This window comes from Fukomys damarensis, unplaced genomic scaffold, assembly GCF_012274545.1.
Source record: "Fukomys damarensis isolate Sample0158 unplaced genomic scaffold, DMR_v1.0_HiC HiC_scaffold_15, whole genome shotgun sequence".
Lineage (NCBI taxonomy): Eukaryota > Metazoa > Chordata > Mammalia > Rodentia > Bathyergidae > Fukomys > Fukomys damarensis.
Genome location: NW_022900927.1, coordinates 7,382,702 through 7,393,145, shown reverse-complemented (window position 1 = coordinate 7,393,145; position 10,444 = coordinate 7,382,702). Strand labels below are relative to the sequence as shown.

Genomic DNA, 10,444 nt, shown 5'->3' with positions numbered 1-10,444 from the left:
CATATATATTTATAATGATAAGTATAATTATATAAATTTATTATATAAACTATATAAATTTACTAATTATATAAAATGTTATATTATATAAAATATTATATAAAATAACCAAAATGAGCATTTTGGTATTATGAAATTGCATCTCACTCCCATAAAGTCACACTTTTTACTCATTCATAGCCTGATGCCAAGCCCACTATCTAGTTTATTCCTATTTTAGAAGAATGACAGTGGCTACCCTGACCCACCAGTACTGCTGACTTTATACACCTTGATATGTATCAGGGCAAAATATGCTTATATCTGGTCATTTCAGTTATCGAAACAAGTAAATCTGATCAAGTATGAGGTGGTTCTATGAAATGCTTGATAGTTCAAACCCTGGTAAGTCTAAAAATTTGAACTATGTGTAAAGCAGTCTGTTTGGTGAGATTCAGGAGGTTTACAGGCTTGTGAGCAAAATCCAGTAAAATGAATGTGACAACCCCAGGGTTACTACCAAAATCTTCTGGAGTCTTAATATGTAAACATATGAAGATACAGCACTTGCCAGCAGGCACAAGACCCTGAGTTTGCTTTCCAGAATATGAATAAATAAATAAATAAGAAATAAACACAAATTGGGGGCTAGGGCTCAGTGGTAGACTGTATGCTTAGCATGTGTCACGCCCAGGGTTCAATACCTAAAATGCACACCAACAAGACAAAAATAAAACAAACTCACTTCAACTATGACTTGATTTCATTTATATGATAACCAACTATCCATTATCAGGTACAGGGATAGTTAGATAAAGGTTATTAAAGGTTGCTGCATTCCAAAAATTGTAGAAATTTTCAATGAGTTTATCAAATTGCTCTCTTTTCAATGTCTCTATGCTATTTTTTGAAACTGCAGCAGCACTGTTTGTAATAAAATTAGAAACAATCCAACTATTCACCAGGAAGGACTTGGTAAACAAATTATAGCACATCTTCATAATAAAAAACCTGAAAGCCATTAAAAAGAATAGCATGCAAATACATTCAAGGCCAATTGTTAAATTTTTAAAAAGCCACAAGTTATATTAGCTGGTGATCTAATTTTTAACAATATCAATATATTTTTTAAATCTGGCATTGAAGGAAATATGGAGCAGTGTTTCTGTGGGTGACTTACATAAACATATCTATATCTATCTATCTATCTATCTATCTATATATATATATATATATATAGAGAGAGAGAGAGAGAGGGAGAGAGGGAGGGAGGGAAGGAAGGAAGGAGAACACATGCACATTACAGCATGTTAGGTCTGGAAGTCTTTAGGAGACACTCAAAGACAGAAAACAGTGTGTACAAAGAAAGCATGGAGGTCTTTTTAAAATAATAGAATAATACTAGTACTATTGGGTGACTGAATACTTTGTTATGATTTGATATAGCACTATGTATGGAATTGATAGAGATAAGAAATGGACATTTGTAAGAAAGGTATAGAATGGTAGGCGAAGGAACGTGACAAAGATGCTTGTGTCAGGATAATAAATTTAAATTTTGCCTGGAAAAATAATGAGAGCAGGCTGAAGAATTTTATGCATGGGAGAAACAGGAAGGATTTGAATTTGAGAAAATATATCCGAAGGATGATTTGGAAATGGGTGCAGGGAAAACTCAAGGTAGAGAGCACAATTAGAAGACTACTGCAGGGCCGGGCGTGGGCACACCTGTAATCCCAGCAGTAGGGAGGCTGAGGCAGGAGGATCGCTGTGAGTTTGAGACCAGCCTGGGCTAAATAATGAGTTCCAGGTCGATCTCAACTACACAGTGAGACCCAGTCTCCAAAAAAAAAAAAAAAGAAAAAAAGAAAGAAAAAGAAAAAGACTACTGCAATAGTCTCGGCTAAAAGGGCTGATCATCTGCACTGTGGTCTGTGAAGATGAAAGGAGAGGAGAAACTCAAAAGATTTGAGATCAAGTGGATAAAATCTGGTATTTGATTGAATGTTCAGGTCAGTGAAGAAGAGAAAAGTTTAGGATTATGCCCAGATTTCTGGAGGGCTGCTGGTTGTGTTCACAGGGAGAAAAAGAACAGAGGACTGGACAGCAGGTTGAGGGATTGAGTAGGAAAAAAGGACAAAAGTGCTACTATGTGAGGACACAGTTGGGACCATGCAGGAGATGCAGCCAGAAGACTATCTCGAGTATGGGTCCAGATGCCTTCTGAGGGTCAAGACACAACTGAACCTATATGAAGCTGGTGGGCATTATCTAGAGCACTCTTAAAATACTATTATCTAGGCTCTGCTCTGGAAATTACAGTTTACTGGGAATCACAAGAATCTGTAGAACCAGGCAATCTGTGGTTTATACTGATTCTTATACATGGCCAGATATTTGCTGGCACACCTTCCTGTGACCCTCTCTGGTGGAATAGCACTGTGCAGGTGCCTCACAGAGCCCCAGCCTTTGGCCTTGCCTCCCCTTCCCTCATCACCACAACTATCTATTTTTCCATTTTATTACATGGCTCATTCATAAATATGAAACATCAACTTGCCAGTAATAATGTAAAAACATTATACATGGCCAGTAATAGGCACTGATGCTTTAGTTTTTAAAAATAACAATTAATGCCATAATAGCATTAGAAATCAAGAAAGCATTTATCTTATATTCACTTCAGAGGGTTTTATATTTTATCACATTCAAAGATATTGCTATTTTCATTAAAGAATGACAACAAATCTAAGAAATTTTATTTCTGTAACTTGAAAATGATAAAGCAGCTATTTGGCTGTATTTCAAGTACTTATTTATTGCCATGGAGTTTTCTTGTTGATTGACCATTCTCCAGAAAGTTTATAGGGCCATTGAAAATTAGATCCCCTTACCGCCAATGTTCTGCATTGTAATGGAAATAAAAGCTCCAATTTTTCCAGGCCATCCAAATGCCTTCTCCCCCAATTTTTCATAAATTAATGACCCTACAATGAAAGATAAAATAATTTTGTTAGAGAATTATTTAATGACTAAAATATTTCTATCATATAAACCTATACTTGAGTTTTAAACATGTAAGTAATGTTATGGAGAAATTATAAACCCAAAAGATGTAACTTCAAAAATCAATAAGCAATAGATTAATATGTTTTCCAGACAAGAAGCAATGGGTTTATTCATCTGAGCTGCATGTAGCAAGTTAAAAGTTATTTATATCATCCACCAAACATCTCTTTTTCTATTTGGCTTAAACTGAAGCAGGTTGATTTTCACTTGTGCCTCTCACTCATCCAAATAACTAAAAACCTTGTGAGGCAGACCATGTTGCTGAGGTTAGATGAAGAGGAAATGTGAAACTGACTAAAATCATTCTCAGGTTATGAAGTGACAGACTGAAATACACTTGTATGGAATCAAAGTAGAATGTCTTGAACTTAAGGGATAGCATACCTCCTTCCTTGGCTGTCTTTAGTAAAAGGTGAACTGAATAGAGTGATAATATTGCCACAGCAAGCAGCATAATTCTGTAAAGGGAATAGAGAGTAGAAAGTAAAATGTCTATAAGAAATAAGACATCATAGTTTTAGATGTTACAATAAAGGATCACACTGGTCTCTTCAATCACTAACCTTTTTTAAAGTATGTGGATTTGGCTTTAAGTTTAATCCAAGGAATCCTTTTCAGAATGCCAAACATTCCCTCTGATTCTGTATTTCACGTGTGTAAACCCACTACCTGAAGTTCCTAACTTTTTAGGGTCACAGTTGTAGGATCTGTTTTATAACTTACAATTTAAGTGTATGGTAAGATTATCAAATACTACAGCTATTGAACTCAGCATTTGGGCATGGTATATGTTCATCACATTTGCATCAACTTTTAGAATTGAAGGGCTATTCAAGAACTGGAGTAAGCCTTAACCTAGAATCTAAGAATTCAAAAACCAAAGCATGTAGCATCAGTTCTGTTACTACTAACCCTAGAAGAGAAGGTTACTTTGTCCTCCAGAGGATCAGGCAACTGCATGTCTAATAGAGAAAGCAGAAAAGGGGGGCAGGGAAATACCTCTTTTTTGGATTCAGAAAGAATAATTTCTGATGTCAGGACTCTTGACATGTCCACATGCATGTATGGTTTATGTTTATACTAATCAGTATCTCTCCATAAACAAAGAATTAGAGCACAAAACCAAGAAGGAGACTGGAGACCAACAATTAGAGCACAATTAGATTGCAAAACCAGAAATTAGACACAAGCATCTACATAATAAGTGGAAGGACAACACAAAAGTTTACTTGAAATTTAAAAATATATATATTGTGTGAAGTGAACACAGTTAAACAGCTTCTCCACAACTGATCTAATCCTTTGGTAATTCCCAATGCAATCAATGCTGTGGATGCAGATTTAGACTATGAATTATACATTATACAGCTACTATAGCTATATTGTACTCCTATTTTCCAGAAAATGTCTTCCAGAACTCTCTGATCAATTATTGATTCATGTGTTTTTCTATATGCCTTATAAAATGTAATTGCTTTTAAAGATCATGTAATTTAGATTACATAATTTTGTTCCTTGGTAAAATAGTAATATTCCCTGTATTCTAAACATGTACTTGCTTCAGCAGAAAATACTAAAAGAGAAACCAATAATATACGGTTACTTATTGTGAATTAAGGGAGATAGCTGAATCATTTCTGTGCTATTTGAGCATGCAAAATACACTCTTTGTGTTTAGTGATTTGGTTGCTTTGGCCAAAATAAACTGCTAAATGTTTATAGTCCTGAATTGAAGCCTGTGTTTGAAAAGTGGAACACTTTCCTCCTACGATAATGATCTATAGCTCTAGGAATGGGGGAAGTGCTTTCCATTTCTATTCATCAGTGATCTATGAGAACTTCTAGTTATGTATAATTAATACATGTAATGTTATATATAATTATATGGGGAGAAGTCAGTCTTTTGTTTTAGAGGCAGTAGACACTGCAGAAGCATACAAATGTATGAATACATTTCTAACTATTAAGATTCAGAGAATTAAAAACTAGTTCATTTCAAGCATGCCTTATAAAAACAAAGTTGATATAAAATCCATTCAATTAAACAATATTATACATAAAAGAGTTCAATCAAAGCACTAATGTAAGATAAATACTTATAGTCTGGATCCTCAGCCCTCAAATAGTTATGGGATTATATAATCATATATGATGTTCATAACATAAATAGCATACATATAAATATTACCTCAGTAAACACTTATTTAACTGTCTAGCATTACATGCAGCACCAGGATCTATGTTCATGCTAATGCCTAACATTAGACTTCATTCCTGTGAAGAATTCCACTGCTGCTGATTATGTCTCAGACAATACCAGGCTGTGCATGATGCACACACATCTAGTTGCCCGTCACGGTTCATGTGATACCCATCCTATGGGTCAGCTCCATGAGGCTTCTACCCAGGCGGCATTGACCAAATTTGGTGAAAACACGTAGGGTTAGAATTAAGCTTTGGTCACTCAGCAAATATTTCCTGTGCCAAACACAATGCAAGGTCTTAGGGTTACAGCCATGTGGTAAAACACGGACAAAATTCTCTGGAGCTTATACTCTAGCAAGGGAGATAGCCAAAGCATCAGGGAAATGCACTAGAATATTAACACTGTGGTAAGTGCATAATAGATTTGTCCCAGTCATAGAAGTAAGAGAAGGCAGCATTAAGGAGAGGCTGAGTTGCATTGTGAAGAGTTAACTAGATAAAGAAGAAAGGATAGAGGGTTCCAAGACCATGTGCAAAGCCCAGCAGTGAGGGAATTTGGCACCTTCTTGGGATGATACTAGTGTGCTCATTGCATCAGGTCCCACGGGCACAGGGAATGGGCCCAGGTCATGCAGGGCACTCAGGTCTGCTTTGAGATGGGGTGTTTTCCCCAAGCATTTTATAATCAGATTTGCATGTAGGAGAGAGAGATCTTTTTTACTATAAAACTCTGAGTTATTTTAAGAATCTGTTCAACAATGAGGTACTTTGTAAGATAGTTTCTGTGAACAGAAAGGGCTGCTCCAGCACTCCAGGTAGCTGAGGACATAAAGTTTCTGCCATTTGGTTAGAGACAGCTGGTTGAAGAAGTGTTATTATTAGAATGCTATGGTTATTCTTCAGCTTTCTCTTTTACCTAAAAGGAAGAAGATTGGCTAATACATTCTTAAATTCTTCCTGGTCACAAAATCACTCTTAGACTGTTCATTGAAAGAGCATCAGGTTATATACACATGCACTTCATCTCCAAATGTAGATATGTGTATTCACTTACATAAAAAGTATGATTCCAGTGTTGGCCATGGCATAGGATAAGCCTAAGATCCCACTGCCCATGATGGCATTGCTCAGGTTAAATGAAGACATTCCAAAGGAAGTGGTTCCAGGATGCTTGAAGAACAGGGACACATTATAAGCAAACACTTGCCAAAAGCCCAGTCTTATTTTGGGTTATTCTTATGCTCATATTATCTCTCCTGAATGAGATTACAGTCCAGAAATTGAAGGCTAAGATAAAATCATAGCAAGTAAAAGTCGTTACGCACTTTCAATAATAGCATGTAATTTTTTAATGGAATGTAGAGCTTAATTTCAGCATAGATCTCCATAAAAACAGACACACAAAAAAAACATACAGGTGGGCAATATAAAGAAGGTCAAACATGTATGACTGCAGACTGCTTTTGGGTTAGAATGATTTCTCAAAAAACAAATAAATTTCATAAATGATTTATGCAGCCATATGGCGAACAGGAAAAACAAGCCCTTATTCCAGTAAGGAGCTGAATAAACAGAGAATGTGCTGATCAAGGCTTGGAAAATTTCAGTCACACTGTTTTCCCACAGAGACCCACGTGGATCAGACACCTTCCGTCTATCCGCTGCCTGACAACAGAGATTCACTTACATGCTCATCATCGTAATCTGCCAGCTTCTTTTTCCCCAAAAATCCAGTTGTCAGAAACTTCTGGCTTTCAGCATCTTCATTAACAAACTCACTAAACACACATAAAGAGAAAATTAGACAGTAAAAGCATCTAAATAAAGGCTCTAAATTATATTTGTGTTTCAGGTGACCTAAGTAGCTCAATTACGGGAGCAAAAACCAAGTTAAGGGAGAAAACACCTAAAACATTTTTTTGTCCTCCTTCTTCACACTAGTGTTTCTTTCAGACAAAAAACTGAGCTCCATTTATAAATAAACTTTGGGGAGGATGCTATAAAGGAAGTAAATAGTATTTGCAGTTGAAAATTGATTGTGACACATTTCTTCTTCTCTAAAGAAACAATGCAAGGAAGAGAATAATTGGAACTAATTTGTTCCCACTTAGAGCCCTTCCTAAGAAAGGGTACAGGGCCATGATTCTGAGTTTTTTACACTACTTCCATGCCAGCATCAATTTTTTATGAATTCCTATGTGATTCTCACCTCATTTCCTACCCAAATATATCCTTATAAGGGGAACATTCACATTCCTTCTCTAAAGACGAAACAACTATGGCTGCCAGGCTCCACGCCCATGATCTTCCATGCATGAGACAGTCCCAGGCACGGCCGTGTACTGGTATTTCCTCTTATTCCTTAGAGGAAAACAGTTAACTGGTAGCTTTGTGTGTGTGTGTGTGTGTGTGTGTGTGTGTGCATTACCTTGAAGATACTCATGGGTTATTAGATAGTGGATTAAACTAAGAAAATTATTAAAGAAACCCAATTAGTTGGTAAATGAGTTGGGGGAGGATGGGACTTTAAAATGTCACTATCCACACCACATGGTAATCATTGTCTCCTTGGGCACAGGCTGAAAGATGCCCAAAATGGTCCTAATGCTGCCCCTTTATCATGCTGGTCAACTCCTGCAATTACATGCCGGGGACGTGGAGGCTGTGCACTGAAGGGCAGTCGCATTTCCAAAAGGCTGGCAGATGACACCAGTGAACAACATTGTGCTTTTACTCACCAAAATACCACACAAGCTTTTTTGCTGCTGTTATAGAAAATGCTCAACTATGGATATTTCTTCAAAGTGCTTTGTAATTATCTGCATTGGAATTTTTAGGGTACTTCCTGCATTGAAGAGTAAAATAAAGAGAGTTCTTTGGAAAAAAAAAACAAAAACCCCATAGAAGTAAAGTGGAAAAGACCTATTATAGAAAATCTGTGTAAGTTATCTTTCTTAGCAGGAGCTAATGCTGAAAATAAAACTGGTAAGGAAGAGGGGTAGCAGGGTTGATCTTTGGGATTAGATAGCAATACAACATGTAGACGGAAAGAGCAGACAGAACCACAAAGTTTGATGTGCTTTTCTAGAACTCAAGGAGTAAACAGCTCTGTATGGACAAGAAGATTTTCTAGCATTCTCCCCATTTCTCAGAGGAAGCTTCAGTGCCCTCACTTGTTGACTTCTTCCATTCCCATACCCCCCCCTTTTGTGATTTACTTTAATCATCTGTTGTTAATATACTTGCTATGTTGAAGGCTGGTACGTAATGTCCAAAGTTGGAAACAGACAGTTGGATAAAATGGGACTAACACTTAGAAGAGGAATTTAAACTCGGGGATAGCCAACACTCTACTTTTCCCTGTAATCAATAAACTGGAATTTTTACTCCTTGCATGATTTTTGAAAGCTTGAATTTGAAAGTAAACAGATTATCTTTTTTGTGAGGCATCTGCATATTCTTATTTTGGTGTAGAAGAGTTACAGCCCTAAAACATGCCAAAATTGTATAAAACATGAGAAATATCCTCAGTGTGTTAAATGTTTTGATACCAAACCCATAATGTATTAAAAACATAAGTAAAATGATCCCAAATAAATACAGTATGTTGAATTTCTCAAAAAATATACATTTGAGGTTCATCCCAAACTAAACATAAATGAAAACCATCTTTTAGAAGTGATTATAAATTCTGAAATGATGACCTGTGTTTGAGCCAGCAGTTTAAAGGCAAGTCATTCTGAGTAGTCCAGAGGACACTGTACAAAGCTTAATAAGCATTGTTGCTTTTCCAATATGGCTTTTGTAGGGCCAAATGTAATCGCTCAAGGACTGTGCTTGGGGCAGTGTTCCCATCAACTCAGCCAACCTCTTCAGAGTTCATATTTGTGTGCATTTCTTTCAGAATCAAAAGATTCCTTAGATTTGGATCCGTTTGAACAAGAATTTATTGAGTATCTTCTGTGTTTCATGTGCTTGTTTAATCCTTAGAAAAGTAGATGTGGGTTTGCCATTTTACATTTTGCATTGAAGCTCGAAGAAGATACCCATTTTCCAAAGTCAAGCAACTACTCTGCAGACTTCAGTGCCCTGTGTTCCTTCACACTGTTTCCTTAAAAGTAACCCAGTATAGAAACTGCCTTGGTTACATCTCAATGTCCTCAGCAACCTTCAAGTTCACTGCACAGAGCTACTTGGAGGAAAAAGTGCTTCACCCTGGTGGCCCTTTCTAGATTATGTAAATGAAATGAAAAGTCCTTTTCTGAGGGTAATATTCTGTACCTCAAGCTCAGTTTTGGTCAAAAATTCCTTTTTGAACATCTTTAATTGTATATAATTTGTGCTTATAATGTTATATGGGAAATTAAATTACTTATCAAATAACTATGATGCCTCTGCTACTCACCAGGCAAATATGATATGTAATATGTGGTGGGAGGCAGAGGCCATCAATCTATGACACTGGTATGATTAACACCTGGATAGAGAGAGGGAGCACAAAGGAATGGTGGTCACTTCTACCTGGGGAAGTAGAGGCATTCGGAGAAGCCTTGCTAAGATATTTGACATTGAGCTGATTCTTAAAAGATGAAAGGGATCAAGGGAGACAAAGGGGAAAACAATGGGTGACTCCAGGCAGATGCAGCAGAATGAGTGATGGCAGGAGGGTACAAAAAGGAGCAGGATAAGAGACAGGACAAGAAGAGTCTTATATGGCAATGAATCGTGTAATATGTGTGTAACAGCTAATGCGGAGTCAGAGAAAGATTTCATTCAAGGATGGAACATGCTCTAATTTTCTACTGTAAAAGATTAGTCTTGTAAAAGGGCAGCATAAGACAGAAGAAAGCAAAATGTAAGAGAGGTAGGCAAATTGGGTTTGTTCTCACAGACAAGTGAAAGAGGTTGGAGATCTAATAAAAGATGGCAAGAGAATGGATAATGACAAGAGTTTGATTTGAAATATTAATAAGGGAGAGCCAACTGGATACAGGCAGCCATTGGCTCTGTGGGTTGCAGGAAAGGATGGGTATTTTAATTGCACTGTTGAATGAGATTGATACTTTTCACAAGGATGGAGTTAGTTTGGAAGGAGCAAGTTTTGAAAAGAATGATAGGAACTCAATAGCAGACACTGCAAGTTTGACTTTAGAAATGAGGCAATTCAGGCACACCAGTTGGCCAGTGAAGA

At 36.8% G+C, this 10,444-nt stretch overlaps 1 protein-coding gene across 2 annotated transcripts in view; it reads right to left on the bottom strand.

Moving 5' to 3' along the window:
* Nucleotides 1-10,444, bottom strand: part of Slc38a4 (solute carrier family 38 member 4) — a 36,301-nt gene that overhangs the window by 16,566 nt on the left and 9,291 nt on the right. For both annotated transcript variants that reach the window (XM_010638355.3, XM_010638356.3), the window contains exons 3-6: nucleotides 6,941-7,031; nucleotides 6,308-6,423; nucleotides 3,433-3,506; nucleotides 2,874-2,966 (exon numbers count right to left, since the gene is read on the bottom strand). In XM_010638355.3, coding sequence (XP_010636657.1) covers nucleotides 2,874-2,966; nucleotides 3,433-3,506; nucleotides 6,308-6,423; nucleotides 6,941-7,031 — 374 coding nt within the window. The remainder of the gene's footprint in view (nucleotides 1-2,873; nucleotides 2,967-3,432; nucleotides 3,507-6,307; nucleotides 6,424-6,940; nucleotides 7,032-10,444) is intronic.